Below are 21,196 nucleotides of genomic sequence, written 5' to 3'. Positions count from 1 at the left end.
ATGATAGAAATGAAAAATTAATGACCGAGGATGATTGATGATGATTTAGATGATGAAAGTGTGGGTGTAAGCATAAAAAATTAGTTGGAAGAAAAACCCCTCTACATCAAGTGGGCGCCTGCAAATGGTCAAATATATGGCGGCCAAGATGAGCTCATTAGAAAACTCTCTTTCAAGTTGGATTTAATATTTTTTAGAATTTTATAGAAAATATTAAATAATTTAATTCCAGTTTCGGTCTGGTTTGACCCGGTTTGGTCGGATCTAACCGATCCTCAGTCCTAAGCGTCCAACCCTACCTAATCCTACCTCGAATTAATACCTTCAATCCCCAACATTGACTTAATATATTATTTTGTAGCACAATATGACTAAACTTGTCCCCTCCCTTTCTTCGTGGATAACTATTAGGATGAATATAGAAGGAATAAACGTTCAACAGAGAAAGAGGTTTGATGGGTTCTTGCAACCCACTTTAAAAGAAGAACCCCTCTAAATCAGGTGGGTGCCCACAGATAGTCAAATCTATGGCGGCTATAATGATATCAATAGAAAACTCTCTGGCGAGTTGGACTTAATATTTTTTAGAATTTTACAAAAAAATAATAAACAGGTATTAATTAATTTACTTCTGGTTCCGGTCTAGTTTGACCCATGGACCTAAACCTGCTGACCAACCGGTCCACCCTCAAATGGAGGACCCACGTCCTGGTTCGGTCAAGTCGAACCGGTCCTCAGTCCAAAATGTCAAACCATACATCAAATAACTTTACTTCCCAACATTGACATCATAGATTATTCCACAACACATTACCACTATCAACATCAGATGTCATCCGTCACATCACTCGTCACAGTGACGGCAGGATGACGGATGATGTGGCGGCGACGGTGATGGTGACAGTAATGAAATAGCCGTGACGGTGACGGAGGTCCTTGGACGGGTGACGTGACGGGAAGGACGTCAAGGATGACGTCGGTGACGGATTTGTAAAAACATTGAAAAATTGCCAAAAAAACTTTAAAAATTATCTCCTTAAGAGAGAGAGAGAGAGAGAGAGAGAGAGAGATAGCTGAGCTTTGAATTTTCTTCACCTGTGACGGTGACGCCGTCCAGTGACGGGACGACGCGTGACGGGAATGTGACGAAATTTTTCAAAAACCTGGGAATTGTGACGGGACGCGGACGTGACGAAATACTCGTCACGTCCTCGTCCGTCGCCATTCGTCATCCGTCCCACCACATCGGTGCCGTTCCCTAACAACAACGCCCCCAAAAAAACTCTATAAATAGTAGCTGTTCTTCAAAGAACAGTTTTTTTTTTGAATTCTGGAGATGGAGGAGGTTGTAGAGCAGTGCGGGGGAGTACCTCATCTCGTCTCCTCCTTCGTCGATGCGTTCGTAGATTTCTCCGTCAGCGGGATCTTCTTCCCCGTCGTCGATCATCGCTGCGATCTCTCCGATCTTCGAATCGCGACGATCCATCCCTCTCCAGAACGACTCGTCGCGATCGGAGATCTCCATGGCGATCTGCGCAAGGCCAAGCAAGCATTCGCCCTCGCAGGACTCGTCAATGGCGAAGAACGGTGGACGGGAGGCTCTTCCGTGGCTGTTCAAGTCGGAGACGTTCTCGATCGCGGCGGCGAGGAGATCAGACTCTTGTATCTCCTTCAACGGCTCAAGATCGAGGCCTCTCGCGCCGGCGGAGCGCTCCATGTCATCAACGGCAACCACGAGGTGATGAATGTGGCCTTGGATTTCCGATTTGTGACTCCTGAAGGGCTCCGTGAGTTCGAACGGTGGGGGTTTTGGTACCGATCGGGAGTGGCGATGAAGCGGCTCTGCGATGGTGTGAATCTCCCGAAAGATCCCTTCCTGGGGATTCCAGATTCGTTTCCGGATGTTAAGGAAGAGTTTGTGGAAGGGATCAGAGCTCGAATCGCTGCGTTGCGACCCGATGGCCCGATTTCAGGACGGTTTTTAGTTCAAAATCAGACTGTTCTTGTGATCGGGGACTCGGTTTTCGTCCACGGGGGGCTTCTCAGGAATCATGTGGAGTACGGGATCGAGAGATTGAACGAAGAAGTCAGAGATTGGATCAAAGGGGACAAGAGATGGATGCCGAATTACTTGAGAGGGAGAGATTCCTTGGTGTGGCTTCGTCGATTCTCTGATGGGCCGGATTGCGATTGCACCCATTTGGAAGATGTTCTGTCGACGATCCCCGGGGCTAAAAGAATGGTGATGGGGCACACTATACAAGAAAGAATCAACGGAGTTTGCAGTAATCGAGCGATTAGGGTTGATGTGGGGCTCTCCAAGGGTTGTACCAATGGATTGCCTGAAGTTCTTGAGATCTTGGAAGGGAAGCAGCTGAGAGTGCTGACCTCGAACGAGCTGTTCAGGCAGAAGTCTGCCATGTATGAGGCAGCGGAGAGGATGAAAGAAGGGGTTAGATTTCCAGAAACTTTGATGAAAGAAGTCGAGGTGAAAGTTTAGCTGTTGCTTGATTGGAGAAGCCATGATTTATATGGTGTGTTCTTGATTTGCTGGAGCTCCCTGATCCTTTTGTAGGTATAATCTTGGCCTTCATATCATGTCACCGTCTGATTGATGTGATTAATACCGTGTTATAATTGGATATTCGTATGCTTAATCTCAATCTAGCTTTTGTATAACTGTTTAACTTTCTTGTGGGATTTTGATTCTGTTTAGATGTTAATCATCATCATTATTGAGCTAAAGACGAACGAAACATGTCCATTGCATCTGATCTTAAGCCGAAGTTGGAAAATGTAGTTCGAACCCGTTTGGCAGGATTTGATGAGTTCTTAGTGTAGCATAATAACAAGAATGTTGGAAATTATGGTTTTCTTCCTTGAAGGAGAGTTTTCCAATGTCCTTTAAAACATTTTATTTTTCCATCTTCTGTGGAAATTGTCCTGATTATTGCATAGAATGAACGAATTGAATATTAGTTTTTTTCTCATTTAATCATGAAGTAAGTCCTACATCTCCTATTTTGCTCCGTGGTCACAAAAGGTAATCAATATAACAAAGTTTTAATTATGCGCCTTGATTCCGGAGAAAGTTAGTCCAACAGCTAGCAATGTCTATATGTATTTATTTCCTTGTGATTAGCATTAGTTGAATGATCTAACTGATGCCGTCTCAATAAGAAAACTTGTCTTCTTTATCGTTCATCACTTGAAATATTTTTTTAATTGCCTGCTTTTAGAGGATTTAAAATTCAGCCTACGAGTAACCATACAGAACTCTTCAAACTTCTCTCCATGCATAGTTGATACTTAAAACACGGATACCTAACACCATTGAAATTTGATTTTGTCATGTTACAAAAAACATGTTAATTTCTTACAGTGATTGATACAGCCCTAACAAGGTATTTCTTGGTTGTAGATTTGCCCAAAAATATTCAATGGAAAATCCTTCAATTCAAACTGAGTTCCACATTTAGAAGATAGAGAAGTCGGGGGGAGAAGAGAGAGATGGGAGTTCATTTGTGGGAGGCGATGACGAAGGGTCACCGACAGAAGGTCGTTACTCTCCAGACGATGCCGTCTAATGGCAGAGTCATGACCAATAGACAAGAGAGGGATTTTCCATTGAATATTATCATTGAGGAGAGACGAAGATTATGAATAAACCATTGAATATTTTCCATTGAATATGCCGTCTAAAGGTAGGGTTGCTTACGTCTCAATTCCTGTCGAGCCCGGCTTGCAGATGGGCTTAAGTTGCTTTGATAGTGGCCCGGGCATCCTGATTGGGCCGTCTCATGCTCCGGACTTTCTTCGTGTTCCAGACTTTCGTCCATTGGGAGGTAAGTTCATTCGCTAAGTTCTGACTTATTATTGGCCTCTTTTTGGGTTGAAAATAGATCAGCTGAAGAGTAATTCGAGAATATTATTCTAGATGAACTTATATAATGTCATACTTGTATAAGTCATGTGAATTTTTTTCACACTCACCGCGACATTAAGGGCTGTATGATAGTCACATATGTTATTTATATCTAAATTTAATTTTTAGAGAAATAGATGAAGATTATAAATAAGCCGAGGCATGAATGACTTTATCTGTATCTGACCAAAGTGAGCCTGAAATCAGCTTTTTTTTGAATTTATCATACATCATTTCTAAATCAATGCACATAAAATTATAGAAAACTTGGAGAAGTTTCATTGATGTGATGATATCTCTAAGGACTATGTTGCAGAAAGTTTTATTGAATTCAAAAAATAGATTAGCTAGAGAGTAATTCAAGAATCTTATTAAATATGATCTTATATAGTGTCAAATTAAGTCATGTGAATTTTACTCACCCACAACAATATTAAAGGCTATATGAACGTCATGCGTGTTATTTAGAGAAATAGAATTACGAGTTATGAAGATTGTGACAAAACGAAGGCATAATTGGCTTTTTCTATATCTAACCAAAACGAGCCTGAAATCAGCTTTTTGAAAATTTATAAGATAATCATTTTCAAATGAATTATCGTAAAATTATAGACAATTTGAAGAAGTTTTATTGATGCAATATTATAATTAAGGGATTCAAATTTTTTATCTGTTGGTGTGCACCATATGTCAACATTAAGGGTTCCAGAAGTTAGAGATCTTACCTTAGGATGTTGAGTGATGTCTCATTTATTGAGGTCGTGGCGACAGTCAAGGGCATCCATCCTCGAGGCCGCCTTGCCGAGGGCACCTGGAGTTCCTCATTCGTAAAAAATCCTACTGTCATTTTGGCACTTGATTTTCGGAACTTGACTTCCAGAAATTGCTTTATTGTTGAAGTGGGAAGGTTAAATTGCATGTTTTATAGTTATATTTTTGATTTTTTAGTCAAATGCTATTGATTAACTTGATGATGATAAGTTATGGAAATCCAATATGAAATTAATGACCTTTGTAAAGTCGAGCCATTGACTTTTACAAAGAGGTATACCAACGTGGAATCTGGACAATGCAAATCACCATTGGCAATATATTTTTGAATCATGCCAAGTTTACGGCCCATTTATTTATTGATTGGTATCCACATTATGTTTATTAGAATGACATAGAATAATTTAAGATTTTAAATCGTCCTAGACATATCTGACACCATCTTATGAATTATTTGTGATTTAATCATTAACATATTCTGTATATTTACGCACAGTGTATGATTATTGTTATAGTGGCTCTTAATTGATACATTTTCATATATAGTAATAATAAGAGAGAGGGGGGGGGGAGAGAGGGAGAGAGAGAGAGCGAGAGAGAGAGAGAGAGTTTACGACAAGTGTTTTGCATATTAAGTGACTTAGAGTGTTGTGAGGCCTAAAAATAGGAAGACAAAACAAATAATACCCTTCACGCATTATCTCTTCCCCTTGTGACTTTTTTGATAGAGAGAGATTTTACAAGTGTTTTGTACATATATATAGAAAGGAAATTAATGATGTTAAAACCAAAGTTAGGAATTCGAGAGAAAATTGATAATTGTCTTGGTTTTGGACATTTGCATAGCTCTTCTTTTTTCAGATAATAGATAATTGTCTTTACTCCCACCGTGACTGAAATATCAAATTTTCCCTGTCATGAAAGCACTGATGTCGGCTAAAATGAAATCTGATTTTATCTCATCATAAATATATTACGTAACCATAATAAAATCAACGAATTGATGTTTTTTCTTTTAATTTGATTCCACCAAATTCTGGAATAAACTAGAGGAAACGTGCCTCAATATCTGATATACATATTTCTTCCCTACAAAATAGAAAAGTAAATAAGATAGTATTGATCAATTCATATATATGTATGTTAACCAGATCATTTGACTGATCAAATGAAATCACTTTGTTAAGAAAATCCTTAGTTGCAGACATACTAATACATATGAATTGAGTCATGATAGACTCTTTGATCATTCATTGTGTTTTAAAAAATCAGCTTCCGTCGTTGATGTAAAGTTATAGACTGATTTTTTTATAGTTAAATTCCAATTTATCTAACTTTAATCTAAATTTAAACTCATGTGTAAAAATATTTCCATCAATATCTCTCGGAGATGTATCTTATGTTTGAAATGCAATATAAATGAATCAGAAAATAATGACTAACGGTTGACATAGAAAACATATTTGAAAATTTATCAAAACAATGATTATGTCATTTTCAAGCAATTACATTCACATGTAATATTTAACGTATAAAATTACGTTAAATAAATTCAATGAGAGAAATAATATGAAAATAAGTGTATATTATAATATAATAGAACATCATTTACCTAACCAGGACTAGAAACTCCTCCGAATAAATTTTTTTCATAACCATAATTTAAAATATGGTTTTACAAGTTTATTGAGAGCAAGTAATTCTTTTTCTGCAGGCATTGCCAAGAATATACAAAACTAAAACAAAATGATATAGCAAGGAAATTCAATCAGACTAAAATTATCAAAATAAGTATATGAAAGGCGTAAATCTCGTCACACGGGGAATTAATTCCATACCCATAATTTTGAATCACCATAATAGAGGAACCCGCATCGTCTCATTTCTTTGAGTTTGATACAAACTTAATGATTTTCTTGGTATAACTTTTTAGGCACAACACTTCCAATCATTAGTGGGTTAAATATAAATATAATGATTTTCAACGTAGAAAACTAATCATTTACCTCGTGAGACCCTGTATAACTGGTTTCAAGACAGCTTATTAGGCCATGATGCATCCTTTGATGTGAATTTTTTTCCTTGGGAAATACATAATCATTATAATAGACAGTTAATAGATAATAATAATTCCCTCATGGCATTTAATATTGTGTAAATTCCATATAATATACTCTTCATATATATTTATTATTTTGATTTTCATTTCAAATTACCATTGGGATTGTAGAACATAAATTAGGATAAGATAGTTTGACGTGGAACTCATATATTGAAAACAATAATATAATACATGTCAACTGTCAAAACAGTCAAGACATGCAGAAGGTTGAGGGGCAAATAAAACCAGCTCACCCTTGAAATTAATTTCCGAGGGTTTGAACCACGCCAACAACAATACTCTCAGCAGTAATCTTCGACTCACAAAAATAATTCCAACAACACATTTTAGTAATGCCAACTCAACACTCACCTCATGGATAAGGCTGTTGTGCCCACTACAAGCCCAAATTTTTCTAAGAATTTTTCAATATTATCAAATTCATATTTCCAATTAAACCTTTTATGGTGAATTTGGGGTCAACTTGACTGAGGCTGCCCTAATTAGTTTTGTGGGGTTTGAAAAATGAATAACTATAAAAATAAAACTTAATCATTTGAATCTCAATATGTTAAAAAATTTCATAATTTTAGAAATATTTTTAAGAATTAATTAATGAAATGGCACTGTCAGCTAGACGGTCATATTCTAACCACTTAACCGGAAGGTAACAAAATCTTCTTCGTCAGGTTACTGGACCCGGGCCAAGCCTAACTGAACCAAACCAAACCAAACCGAACCAACCCAACCTTACCAGAATTCTAGACATGTGCTTCAAGATTGGCTGAGGTAGGGAAATCCGTGCACAGACAACAAGATGGAAGCCAATGGGGATATGCCACGTGGCAGAAGATGGCCTTGTCCACGTGACAAGGGTGCAAGGACAAATTATTAATGTTTGGTGGCGGTTGGTCAGGATTCTTGCTGTTTTCTTTCTTTTCTAAAATGCCAATAAAGCAAGAAGTTGGGCAGAATAGTAATACTGCGGAGAGGGTGGGGAGATTATTAAATTTTTCGATACAACGTCAACGCTGTCAGATTTTCCACGTGGAGAGAACCCGTTGGAAATTGACGTGGGACCCACTGCCTTAAATCCTTCTATGGGTATTTTCAGATTTTTCTATGCCTTCTCTTCCTCTCTCTTTCTCTCTCTATCATCTCTAACTCGCTCATCCCTCTCTTCCTCTCTCTACCCCCTCTGTTTCTCTCTCCTCTCTTCCTCTCCGTACCCTTTCTGTTTCTCTCTCCTCTCTTCCTCTCTGTATCCTCTCTGTTTCTCTCTCCTCTCTTCCTCTCTGATTCTATCTCCTATCGTCCTCTCTGTATCCTCTTTGATTCTCTCTCCTCTCTTCCTCTCTTCCTCTCTTCCTCTCTTCCTCTCTTCCTCTCTGTACCCTCTCTGTTTTTTTTCTCTCTCTTCCTCTCTGTACCCTCTCTGTTTCTCTCTACCCTATTCTTCTCTCTACCTTTTCTGTGTCACTCTACCTTCTCTGTCTCTCTCTATCCTCTCTGTTTCTCAATACCTTCTCTGTTTCTCTCTATCCTCTCCTCTCTCTACCCTCTCTTACACTCTCTATCCTCTCTTCTACTCTTTATCCTCTTTTCCTCTCTCTACCTTCTCTGTCTCTCTACCCTCTATTCCTCTTTCTACTCTCTCTTCCACTCTCTATCCTCTCTTCCACTCTTTATCCTCTCTTCCTCTCTCTAAGTTCTCTGTCTCTCTCTACCCTCTCGTCATCTCTCTACGCTCTTTTACACTCTCTATCCTCTCTTCCACTCTCTATCCTCTCTTCCTCTCTCTGCCTTTTTTCTGTCTTTCTCTACCCTCTCTTCCACTCTCTATCCTCTCTTCCTCTCTCTAAGTTCTCTGTCTCTCTCTACCCTCTCTTCTTCTCTCTACCCTCTTTTATACTCTCTATCCTCTCTTCCACTCTTTATCCTCTCTTCCACTCTCTACCCTCTCGTCATCTCTCTACGCTCTTTTACACTCTCTATCCTCTCTTCCACTCTCTATCCTCTCTTCCTCTCTCTGCCTTTTTTCTGTCTTTCTCTGTCTTTCTCTACCCTCTCTTCCACTCTCTATCCTCTCTTCCACTCTCTATCCTCTCTTCCTCTCTCTGCCTTTTTTCTGTCTTTCTCTGTCTTTCTCTACCCTCTCTTCCACTCTCTGTCCTCTCTTCCTCTCTCTAAGTTCTCTGTCTCTCTCTACCCTCTCTTCTTCTCTCTACCCTCTTTTATACTCTCTATCCTCTCTTCCACTCTTTATCCTCTCTTCCACTCTCTATCCTCTCTTCCTCTCTCCACCTTTTTCTGTCTCTCTCTACCCTCTATTCCTCTCTCTACCCTCTCTTCCACTCGCTATCCTCTCTTCCTCTCTCTTGTATATTTCTCTCTCTATTCTCTCTGTTCAGCTCTATTCTCTCTTCCTCCCTCCATTCTCTCCATTCTCTGTGTTTATATCTATCCTCTCTTCCTCTCCCATATACTTCTTTCTAGTCCTCTCTTCTTCTCTCTATTATCTCTTCCTCCCTCTATCCTCTCTTCCTCTCTCAAGTATATTTCCCTCTCTCTATCCTCTCTTCCTATCTCAAGTATATTTCCCTCTCTCTATCCTCTCTTCCACACTCCGGTATCCATTTTCTCTATATCCTCCCTAATTTTGCTCTATCTCTACCATTTCTTCCTCTCTCTAATCTCTTATTCTCTCTCTTCCTCTCTCTACCCTCTCTTTCTCTCTTCCTCTCTCTAATCATTCATTCTCTCTCTAACCTCTCTTTCTCTCATTCTCTCTCTACCCTCTCTTCCTCTCTTCCTCTCTCTAATCTCTCATTCTCTCTCTACCCTCTCTTCCCAGGAGAGCATAATGTGTCAATAAAAACTATCGGCCCCCAGATAAAAAAGTAAAAATCCCAGGCCTTTAAAGATGCAGACGATATTAATGACATTACTAATAATAAAATACTAAGTTTAGCTCGGCACTTACCATTAATGATGTTATTCGCGGCATGTCTGGTTGTTTTCTAAAAAGACTCTCCTAGTACTGTAGTAAATGGCAGGCCTTTCCGTACCTTCCTCCATCAGATAGAGAGAGAGAATAGACACAGAAAAAGGGAGGGTAGAAAGACAAAGAGAGGGTACAGTGAGTAAAAGAGAAAGAACCGGTAGAGAGAGAGAAAGAGGCGGTAGATATAGAATGAGATAATAGAGAGAGTGAAGAGAGAAAGAGAGTGTAGAGAGAGAAAGAGAGGTAGAGGGTGTGTGTGAAGGTGGAGATAGAATGAGAGAACAGAGAGTCTGCGAAGACTGAAGAGAGAAAGAGAGGATAGAGATAGAATGAGAGATTAGAGGGTGTGTGTTGAGAGAGAAAAGAGGGTAGAGATAGAATAGAGGGTGTGTGTAGAGAGAGAAAAGAGGGTAGAGATAGAATGAGAGAATAGAGAGTCTGTGAAGAGAGAAAGAGAGGGTAGAGATAGAATAGAGGGTGTGTGTAGAGAGAGAAAAGAGGGTAGAGATAGAATGAGAGAATAGAGAGTCCGTGAAGAGAGAGAAAAGAGGGTAGAGATAGAATGAGAGATTAGAAGGTGTGTGTAGAGAGAGAAAAGAGGGTAGAGATATAATGAGAGATTAGAGGGTGTGTGTAGAGAGAGAATGAGAGAGCAAAGTGTGTTTAGAGAGAAAGAGAGACTAGAGGGTGTGTGTAGAGAGAGAAAGAAAGAAAAGGAGAGATTAGAGGGTCTATTCGAGAGAGAAATATGAATTTTAGAGTGAAATAGATATTAGAGAGAGAAAGACCGCATAGAGTGGGTTGAGAGACTATGTGGAGAGAAATAGAGAAAGGACGGAGACGATAGATAGATAGAGAAATCAGAGAGAACGAAAACATAGAGAGAATTCGTCCCTATCATCTCTTGAATATTTCTTCCTATCTTCTCTATCCTCCCTCTAATATCTTTTTTCTCTCTCTTTATTCTCTCGCTGATCTCACTTTCTCTCTCTATCTTCCTCCAATCTATCTTTTCTCTCTATGTTTTCTCTCTCTATCCTCCCTCAAATATCTTTTCTCTCTATATATTCTCTCGCTGATCTGTCTTTCTCTCTCTATCCTCCCTTTAATCTCTTTTTTCTCTCTATGTACTCTCTCTCCGATCTCTCTTTCTCTCTCTATCCTCCCTGTATCTCGCTTTCTATCTTTACGTTCTCTCTCTGATTTCTCTCTCTATCTATCGTCTCCGTCCTTTCTCTCTGATCTCTATTTCTCTCCACAGTCTCTCAAGTAGACGATAGAGATTAGATAGAGCAGAGAGAAAGAATGATTAGAGAGAAAAAGAGAGGTTACACAGCGAAAGAAAGAATGATTAGAGAGAGAAAGAGAGGTTACACAGCGAAAGAAAGAATAATTAGAGAGAGAAAGAGAGGTTACACAGCGAAAGAGTCAAAAAGTAGAGACACAGAGGGTAGAGAAAGGGACAGCAGAGGGGGTAGAGAGAGAAACAGACAAAAAGAGGGGAGAGAGAACAAAGAAAAAAAGAGGGTAGAGAGAGCAGCGAAAGAGAGAACAAAGAAAAAAAAGAGGATAGAGAGAGCAAAAGACAGGAAGAGGACAGAGAAAAGAGAAGGTAGAGAGACAAAGAGAGTGGACACTAGAGAGAGAAACAGTAGAGAGAGACAAAAAGAGGGGAGAGCGAACAAAGAAAAAAAGAGGGCAGAGAGCAAAACCAGACAGAGGACAGAAAAATAGAGAAGGTAGAGAGACTAAGAGAGTGGGTACTAGAGAGAGAAACGGTAGAGAGAGAGAGACAAAAAAGGGGAGAGAAAAAATAAAAAGGGTAGAGAGCAAAAGACAGAGATAGTGGGTACTAGAGAGAGAAACGGTGGAGAGAGAGACAAAAAGGGGAGAAAAAAAGGGCAGAGAGCAAAGGAAAGAGGGTGGATAATAGAGAGAGAAACAGTAGAGAGAGAGACAAAAAAGGGGAGAGAGAAAAAGGAAAAAGGGTAGAGAGCAAAGGAAAGAGGGTGGATAATAGAGAGAGAAACAGTAGAGAGAGAGACAAAAAAGGGGAGAGAGAAAAAAGAAAAAGGGTAGAGAGCAAAAAACAGAGCACAGAGAAAGAGAGAAGGTAGAGAGAGACCAAAAGACAACGAGAGAGTGGAGACTAGAGAGAGAGAGTAGAGCGAGAAAAAGAGACAAAAACAGAGGGGTGATAAAGAAACACAGACAAAGAGAGAGTAAAAGAGTAAAGACCAGAGATCGAAGAGTAAGAGAGACAAAGAAAGAGAGAGAAACTAGAGAGAGAATAGAAGCACTGTCCTGACTCCAGACCCATATTCTAGAGAGAGAAAATCTTCTAATCTCCCCAGTCAAAACTCTGATCACTACTCCACCAGCACAAAAGAAAGTCAAGGCACACGTTTTCAGACAGAGAAGTGGCACCCTCCTCTTTCTCTCTCTTCTTTCTCTCACTTCTTTCTCTCTCTATTCATCTTCTCGAGCAAGCTCCGAGATGGGTTCCAAGGATCTTCAGCCCATCCTCCAAAATCGCTGGAAGAAGCCGCCCGCTGTTCTTCCCGGAGGCTCCTCCCCGCTCTGATTTTCATCCCCAAAGTTGGGTTTTTTCCTATCTTCGATCCGGCATTCTCCGATTTGGGGAAGAACCCCCTTCCCCAAATCGAATTTAGGGAAGAACCCTCTTCCCCAAATCAAATATAGGGCTTCCCCCATGGCGACGCTGGTGCCGGGAGTCCTTCTCAAGCTGCTCCAGCACATGAACAGCGACGTGAAGATCAACGGCGAGCACCGATCTTCTCTCCTGCAGGTGATCAGCATTCTCCCGGCCATGGCAGGCGGCGATCTCTTCCCAAACCATGGATTCTACCTCAAAGTCTCCGATTCTTCGCACGCCGCCTACGTCTCCCTCCCGGATGAACACGACGATCTGATCCTCAGCGACAAGATCCAGCTCGGGCAATTCGTCTACGTCGATCGAATTGAGGCGGCTTCCCCCGTTCCGATCCTCAGAGGCGTGAAGCCCCTCCCCGGCCGCCATCCCTGCGTCGGCAGCCCCGAAGACGTTGTCGCCGCCCGCCCCGGCCCGAAGCCGACGCCGCCTTCAACGACGAAGAGGCCCCCGGCGCCGTCCCCGAAGCCGGCGCCGCCGCCTTCGGCCGCCACGGCGCCGTCTGTGTACTCAATTCCGGCCTTTTTTGAGAAATTCAGCAAGAGGGTGGAGCAGCAGGTGAAGATCAAGAGCAGTGGACAGGTTCAAGGACGATCTGCTTCGAAATTGATCGCTGTGGGGAAGAAGAAGAAGCCCCCGCCGCCTCCGCCGCCGCCCGGGAAGCCCGTGATCAAGCTCGAGACGAGCTCGAAGGCCGCGAGGAAGAGCTGGGGAGGGAGGCCTTCTTCGAACCTGGGCAGGAAGGAGGATGCTGTGGCAAGCTCAATTTCCTTAATTTGATTGAATTTCCTCTTTTGATTGATGTGGGTCGTCTGAATTTTGCGTTTTTGGATCGAAATTAGGTTCTTGGGAGGAGGATTGCGGCCGGAACGGCGGCCCGGATGGATATTCCGAAGGCGCAGGCGCCGCCGAGACGAGGAATTGGGAGAGGGAGTTCCGGCGAGGCGGCAGTGTCGGTCCAGACGCTGCTGAGACGAGGAATTGGGAGAGGGAGTTTTGGCGAGGCGGCGACGTCGGTCCAGACGCTGCCGAGACGAGGAATTGGGAGAGGGAGTTCGGGTGAGGCGGCGACGCCTGCTCGGTCGCCGCCTGTGGTGGATATGATGATGAAGAAGAAGAAGAAGGAATCTGAGATTGCTGGTAATGGGATTCCTAGCAGCTTCATTAAAGTCAACCTTAATAACAGGAGGTTGACTGATGGAAGCGTCTCCTGGGCCCAGCTTCCCCCCTCCCTCTCAAAGCTGGGAAAGGTAAAAAATTTCAATTTTCCTCCACAATTTGAAATTCTAGTTTTTTTTTTTTTGGGTTAATTTATCTCTTTTGCTGTGAATTCCAGGAAGTCTCTCGCTGGCGGGACTCTGCCCACCAGGCAGCCATTCAGGCCATCCAGGAAGCATCTGCCGCCGAGAGTTTGATCCGGTGTCTAAGGTACAGGAATTAGTCTGATATTGTGGTAAACTTTGGGTGGAGAACTTTGGTGTTCCTAATTAATTTGGGAAATTGTCTGCAGCATGTATGTGGAGCTCAGCTCCTCAGCCCAGGAGCAGGACCCACAGTCCACAGTGGAGCAGTTTCTCTCTATACACGCCTCGGTGACTCAGGCCGGGCTCGTCTCCGCTTCCTTGCTCAAGACCCTCCCGTCAGAGGACAACGGGGAGGAGGCAGCGCCTTCGCCACTCGCCGAGGAGTTGGTTAAAGCCTCGGCCGACAGCCAGAGACATGCCACCTCGTGGGTCCGGGCGGCTCTGGCTGCCGATCTCGGCCCCTTCACAGTTTACCGGAGATCCGCTCCTGCAGGAACTGATCGTCCGGCGCCGCTGGTGGTGCTTGAAGGCGGCTCGAAGACGCTCGTCTCCGGCGGCCCGTTGACGAAGACCCGGCCGGCAAGCTCTGCGAAGATCTCAATTGGCAGTGGAGGCGGGTCGAGAGGGAAGTCAAAGGTGGCTCCACTAGTTTCTCCTCCGCCGCCGTGGGCGAGAGGTGCCGGCCTGGACGAGGTGGCTGACCTGGCCAAGAGCCTGAGAGCCGAGTCGAGGGACTGGTTCCTCGGTTTTATGGACAGGTTTTTGAATGGCGAGGCGGAGTCAACCCAGTTGACTGACAAGAGTAGAGTGGGAAACATGCTTTCCCAGCTCAAGCGGGTCAACGATTGGTTGGATGATGTCGGCAAGTCAACAACAGAAGGCGGAGACGAGGGTGGCGGCGGCGGCGATTGCGGCAGTTGTGGCAGTTACTGCGGCGGGAGATCTGTGGAAGGTGATCAAGTTCCTTCAGAGATGATTGATGGGCTCAGGAAGAAGATTTATGAGTATATGTTGACTCATGTGGAGTCGGCTGCTGTTGCTTTGGGGGCCAGTGGTGGCGGTGGCAGTTCGATTTCTCCTGCTGGCGGCGATCGGAAGAGCAGAAGATGATTTTTCATACATTGTGAGAGTAAAAAAAATTCATAAATTTACAGTAAATGTCATGGGATGAACATGAGTGAATCCCATGATGAAAGGCACAGTCTCATTGTTGAAAATTATTATTATATTCTCCCTGTTCTTGGCTGGGTCCCTATCTTTCATGATACTTTAAATAAGAGAGATGAAACAAGATCTGAAAATAACGAGAAAATCAGTGGATTAGCAATGTTTAGGGGAAGTTGAATGAATCGAATGGCTACCCTTTATACTGTTGAAAACTTAGATTTTGATCGTGTCTGGTAAAGGAAATTTCGATTTTTGGTTTTCTGGGCTTTTTTCCGGCCCATTTTTTTGAATAAAGCCCAATGGGTCAACCCAGAAAATCCACAAAGCAGAAGCTGCTAGGTTTTTTGTCAAGACCTAGATTTTCGTTCGTAGCGGAGTAATCGACACAAACCCAGTTCAGCTTCTGTTTCTGGGATTATTCCGATGCTGCAAAGATATAATCTTTTGCCGAGCTGATCATCTTCTTTGGGATCGAAGCTAGTTCACAGGTGTTGCAGTTTGTCTCTAGCAGATTCGTTTCTTTCGGCGATTTCTGTCACCGGCTGTTGTAGAGATTGTTGAGGCTCTGTTGGGGATTTTTTTTTTGTTCTGCCTGGATTTCCTCTGTTCTGCTGTTCTTTGATCGGTGGCATTTCAAACTAAAGCTTGGAATCCACTCGAATGAATGTCTTGTGTTCGATTCGACGAGCGAATGGTCATTTGCTTTGTTGTTTTGATTATCCAGAGGCTTAATGACGAACGCCAACGTTAAATTTGATTTGGGGACTCGAAAAATTTTAAAACACTATCAAATTTTGAAAGCGTTCTCCTTCTTGATCGATTTCACTTTTCTATCTTTTCCAATGTTTTGTTCTTTGCTTCAGGAAATGGCGCTTAGAGGCGTCTGGCAACTCCAGAAGCTCGTTGTAAGTTACTGCGATTGGGGAGGAAGTAGTCGGGGCATCAGGTTTTTTTTCTTAGATCTTCTGATGCATCTTATTTGATCCCCAATTGTTTCATATTTTCTTTTTTTGCGGATTTTACATGGTTCCCAACATTAAATTCGGGTTTGTTCGATCCAGCAATGATGGGAAATCTATTCTGCTCACTGAATTACATAAATTGTCAGGCAGCTCCTTGCATGAATTCTGCTATGCTTTTCAAAGTGGAGATGTTTCACTAAGAAAGACATCTTCCTTTCATTAAAGAAATTCTTTTACTACGTTTTCCTTGCTTGTTCTTGTTCACTTTCTTTGAGAATCTCTGTGATAATCTCTATTTCACTCTTATTATTGGCTATAGCTTTTAGGGCAGTTGTATGCGCTTGAATCTTTACAATTTTACTTTCATTGTAGCTTTCACTTTTATGCAAGAAAAACAATCAAGCAGTATTCATGGTCATCAAGTGTTGCTTTTCAAACTACAAAACATGAATATCTATCATGGGAGACTTTCCTTCTAAAAATGATTAAAATACCTCTGACATGAGTTGGGGGCCATGACACTATATTTTCCAGCTCTTCAGTTCTTCTCACTTGTTACTCTTCAGGGCATTCATGGAATCTAAGCTACCAGCTTTCAAAGAGAAGAATCCACAGCTGGAGGTGGTCACAGAGCTTATCCGGGGCCAGCATCCTCACCTGAAGGGCCTCTACAGTGCGTAAAATAGCAGAAACTACGCCCTCTTTTTGGTTAATGTGTTCCGGCGGTGCCCATTATATGATCATTGAATGGCCCTTTCAATTGGGGTTGATGCAGAGAATCACAACGAACGAGTTGTCTGTGTGAAGAATCTGAAGCCAGATGACATCCTTTTACAAGTGACCCGGCTGAGAAATTCTCTAGGAAGGAAGGTGGTGAAGCTGAGGACCCGGCACGTGACCAAGCATCCGAGCGTCCAAGGCACGTGGACTACGGCTGTCAAGTTTGAGAGCTAAGTGACCTCTGCCCTCTTCATGTTTCTCTCAATCTCTCTTTCTCCTGATGTTTTGGGCTTATGCTGAGTGATTCTTTTAATGGTTTGTATGAGCTTGGCATCTCTCCCCCTATTAGCATTGATAAGTCTCTCTCTCTAAATCTAAGACCTGGATGTCCAGTTGGACCAAGTTGTGGTGACTGGATTCTAGGGATGGCTTTTGCCAGGATATAATAGAAATAGGTATAGAGTTATGGTCCATACCTATTTCTATTATAAAAGAAATAGGTATGGACTAAGTTATAGTGACTGGATTCTAGGGATGGCTTTTGCCAGGATATAATAGAAATAGGTAATCCATGTCAGATTGTAGAGTTAAGTAAACTCTACCCTCTTCATGTTTCTCTCAATCTCTCTCTATCTTGATGTTTTGAGCTTATGCTGAGTGATTATTTTAATGGTTTGTATGAGCTCGTCATCTCTCCCCCTATTAGCGTTGACAAGTCTCTCTCTCTAAATCTTAGTCTCGGATGTCAAGTTGGACCATGTTATGGTGACTGGGTTCTAGGGATGGCTTTTGCTAGGATATAATAGAAATAGTTAATCCATGTCAGATTATAGAGTTAAGTAACATCTACCCTCTTCATGTTTCACTCAATCTCTCTCTATCTTGATGTTTTGGGCTTCTGCTGAGCGATTATTTTAATGGTTTGTATGAGCTCGTCATCTCTCCCCTTTTTAGCATTGATAAGTCTCTCTCTCTAAGTCGTAGTCTTGGATGTCAAGTTGGACCAAGTTATGGTGACTGGATTCTATGGATGGTTTTTGCGAGGATATAATTGAAATAGGTAATCCATGTCAGATTATAGAGTTAAGTAACATCTACCCTCTTCATGTTTCACTCAATCTCTCTCTATCTTGATGTTTTGGGCTTATGCTGAGCGATTATTTTAATGGTTTGTATGAGCTCGTCATCTCTCCCCTTTTTAGCGGTGATGCGCATCTCTCTCGGCATTTCTTTGTCTAGATGTAGGCATTAGCAATGATGAGGAGTGAAATCTAGACATGGCTTTGCCTGGGTTTATACAAGTTGGCAGTCCATAATCCACAAAATGTGAAATCCTATGAAAGTAGGTACTCCTTATCTAATGAGATCCTTGTACAGTTTCTTGAACACTAGGTTTGGAAACTAACCATAGAACCCTGGATTTGGATAATTCCAAGACAGGATTGAGGTACTATTCCTAATCTGTATGAGAATACATGCTATTCATTTAATTAGACATCTAGTTCAAGGGAGTCAAAATCCTAGAGAATCTGATTCAGCCCCCTCTTAGGTTAAACCCTATTAACCATTCTACTGGAAATTCATGTGTGATTTACTGTCTCTCACTCATTCTTCGTAGTTTTTCTTTTGATATTCTCAGTACTTTGAAATAGCTCTTTACCAAACTCTGGTGGTAACTATTTCTGCAAGTGCCAACATCACATCTTAGTCAACAATTTTCACTTTGATGACATTGATGATGTGATGGTTTACACACTGACTCAATGGTTGACGATGATGTGAAGTGATGGGTGTCTCTGTTGATGTGTGACATGATAGATTATAAGGATCTCTCGATGTGTGACATGTCATGATGGGGACTAATTTGAAATATTAAAACAAGGACTGGGGGGTAGGCTAATAGACCTTTTAGCATTTCTTTTTTCCATATAGATAATAGACCCTATAGCATTTATACTATGATTTTCCCTAATGAATATTTATAATTAATTACAAGCAAATAGGACTAGGATTACTTAACTAATATCTGCTCCTGTACTGATTTGTGGACAATTATGCCAGAAAAATAATTCTATCAATTTAGACAAATGAAATCATACATATGTCAATATCAAAACCGTTTCAGAAGTATTTAAGCACTTAGTATTTATGCATCTGCTTGTTCTCTTACAGAATTACAATTTAATTGGTATTTATCTCTAACAATTTTCCAAGGTAACAAATCTTGTAAAAATATGGATGAAGGCATTGTTAATATATGCATGGGGTGATTGTTCATACATGTCGCAACATGTTAGTATAATGTTGACACTTTCACTAGTAAACTATGGGATTATTGTCTTTTTGTAGAAGGTATTGTTTTACGAATCTTTTACTTTACGATATTAACAAAGGGTGTTCATTTTCCAAAGTAAATGGCAATAACAAATTATAGCATGATTTTCCAGAATAAATGAGATTACAATTTTCAGCAGAAAAATAATATAACAGTTGGGACAATAGGTATTTACTGATGAATGTAGATTGTTATGTATATTTACGTGATACTTATAGAACATGAGACAGTGGGAAGATACATATGAAGGTAATAAATATATTTATTAATTGATTGAATGATAAAAGCTATTTGTTAGTGATTTTAGGGAGACAACAGAAAAGAGAGATGGTAGATGAAGTAACCTAGGTCCCAACAGAAAATAGAGACCGCTACTATTGGTGGTTGTAGCTAAATTCTCCACTACACTATTGCTCCTTATCAACCATCCATGATACTGATACACTCCTGATTAATCTCTACAACTTACTCTCTTTCAAAATGCCAACAAATGTAGGATGCAAGTGTAAGGATGTTTTTGACGGTGCTGGGCACTTAATTTATCCAATGATTTATGTGGAAAGATAGGAGAAAGATGAAGCCTCCTTCAAATCTTCTGCTCCATCAAGCTTCTGGATTTGATAAATATCAATATTTGAAGTTGAAGAAAACTTGGCCGTTGATTTGATTAAATAATCTCTATCTCTCTCTCTCCTCATCAGTGCCACATCACTTCATCTTTGTATGTTGATGGTTTCCTAAATTTGTAAATGTCACAAAAATTCTTTCCATAATTGGCTGTGGTTTTTTGTGTCATCCATGATTGATAGCTTAGGAAATAAATATTATAAAATGTATTTAATAAATTGTTAACTTTAATAAATAAGGAGGGGTTTAGATTGTTTGTGTATTTAATGCATCTTCTGGTGAAATGGACCATCAAAACCTGCATTAAAACCTTTATAATTGATGGGCAAGGCGTAAAGACCCTTGATTTACCATAATTGGAAAATGATGTCTTTCTGTTCTTGAGAGCGTTAGGCAGAAGCTATAAATAGAAACTTTTTTGAACTAAAGCAAAGAGTCATAGTCCAGATAAGCAGGAAAAAAATCAAATAAAACAAAGTCATATGGTTGAGAGTCAACCTACAGACCCTCGTATGTTGACCAAGATCTGTGTGCTCGGATACTCGTTAGAAAAATATGAAATATATCTTTTTGGAAAGCTTCCTTTAATGTCAAAATTTAATTTAGAAAGAAAGCAGTAATTTGGTCCATATTTATCTAGGGAAAAATATGAATGGTTGACCCAAAACAGGATTGTAAGGTCAATGGACACATTAAGCATCTCTCCCTATCAAATTACTGGTCATAAAAGTATGAGATAATTTTTCTCAGATACTTCATAAAGAATATAAAACCTTTTAATTCTCGTGTTAGACACTAGTTTTATTTATAATCCACTATAGAAAATATTTAATTAAATCAAATGGTAATTGCATTTGAATGGTCAAACAGATTCGACTTGAAAAACTCTGGGATTTCGTCAAACCGTCATTCTAGAGTTGACCATCCAAATTTTAGGTAAACTATCCATATTTGGCTTGTTGAACTTCTAAAGTTAAGTAGATAAGGCAAGGTGACACATGCATTCAATTATGTATTTGAGCAATTCATTTATCCTAACTTATCTAAGCATGATGTTCTGATGTTTCCGGTCTTGAGAATATATTTTCATGAGTTCAGTAAATTCTATGTGTAAAAGTCACACATTCACTTAAAGTCAATGACCTTCAATCTTCATATTTGTCTTCCATCCCTCATGGAAACTTATGAGAGTTAGAATACTTATGAGACTTTCAAATTCAGAAGAACTGGACCAATGTAAATAATAATAAAGATCAGATCATTCAGATGGAGTTTGAAAAATAAAAAAGTACGAGTCTTAGAGCCACCAGAGCCAAGGTTCTGAAGACATGAGTTTAATTTTTTGAACAATACTATAGGTATCCATATATTTATTTCTTCAAAAATCAGACATGATTTTTAAAATTATAATATTTAAAACCTGGTAGTTTTTCCATATACATGGTTTGCTTTTAATCTACATGCAATAAGTCATTTGATACATTGAATTGATGGACATTCCAATCATCATTAACAGCTAATGATTGTAATAATTAAAAGATATTATGTTTATTACTGGACTGAACCTTTTTTGTTGACTTAACCCTTTTGTGACAAAGCAAGCTTTATA

The 21,196-nt window shown here is 40.5% G+C and overlaps 3 protein-coding genes across 8 annotated transcripts; all 3 read left to right on the top strand.

The window, feature by feature from the left end:
• The first annotated feature begins 1,312 nt into the window (after positions 1–1,312).
• Positions 1,313–4,852, top strand: SLP2 (Calcineurin-like metallo-phosphoesterase superfamily protein). 6 transcript variants are annotated; one of them, XM_078591278.1, is made up of 3 exons: positions 1,313–2,575; positions 3,749–3,845; positions 4,697–4,852. In XM_078591278.1, exon 1 carries the CDS (start codon positions 1,337–1,339, stop codon positions 2,498–2,500), a length of 1,164 nt encoding a protein of 387 aa, XP_078447404.1. In that variant the 5' UTR covers positions 1,313–1,336; the 3' UTR covers positions 2,501–2,575; positions 3,749–3,845; positions 4,697–4,852. The 6 variants fall into 6 exon arrangements, with proteins under 6 accessions (XP_078447404.1, XP_078447405.1, XP_078447407.1 ...); XM_078591279.1 differs by having other exon boundaries at positions 4,684–4,852; XM_078591281.1 differs by lacking the exon at positions 4,697–4,852 and having other exon boundaries at positions 1,313–2,571; positions 3,749–4,000.
• Positions 4,853–12,212: 7,360 nt separating this feature from the next.
• On the top strand, positions 12,213–15,021 carry LOC144716027 (GPI-anchored adhesin-like protein, putative (DUF936)). Its single transcript, XM_078591037.1, has 4 exons — positions 12,213–13,228; positions 13,315–13,722; positions 13,809–13,900; positions 13,983–15,021. Exons 1-4 carry the CDS (start codon positions 12,515–12,517, stop codon positions 14,884–14,886), a joined length of 2,118 nt encoding a protein of 705 aa, XP_078447163.1. The 5' UTR covers positions 12,213–12,514; the 3' UTR covers positions 14,887–15,021.
• Positions 15,022–15,271: 250 nt separating this feature from the next.
• On the top strand, positions 15,272–16,964 carry LOC144716028 (mitochondrial ribosomal protein L51/S25/CI-B8 family protein). The gene is made up of 4 exons (XM_078591038.1): positions 15,272–15,431; positions 15,807–15,889; positions 16,472–16,578; positions 16,681–16,964. Exons 2-4 carry the CDS (start codon positions 15,810–15,812, stop codon positions 16,857–16,859), a joined length of 366 nt encoding a protein of 121 aa, XP_078447164.1. The 5' UTR covers positions 15,272–15,431; positions 15,807–15,809; the 3' UTR covers positions 16,860–16,964.
• The last annotated feature ends 4,232 nt before the right edge of the window (positions 16,965–21,196 follow it).

Source organism: Wolffia australiana, chromosome 20 (genome assembly GCF_029677425.1).
Source record: "Wolffia australiana isolate 7733 chromosome 20, ASM2967742v1".
In the NCBI taxonomy this organism is placed as follows: domain Eukaryota; kingdom Viridiplantae; phylum Streptophyta; class Magnoliopsida; order Alismatales; family Araceae; genus Wolffia; species Wolffia australiana.
This window is presented reverse-complemented; position numbering and strand designations above follow the sequence as displayed.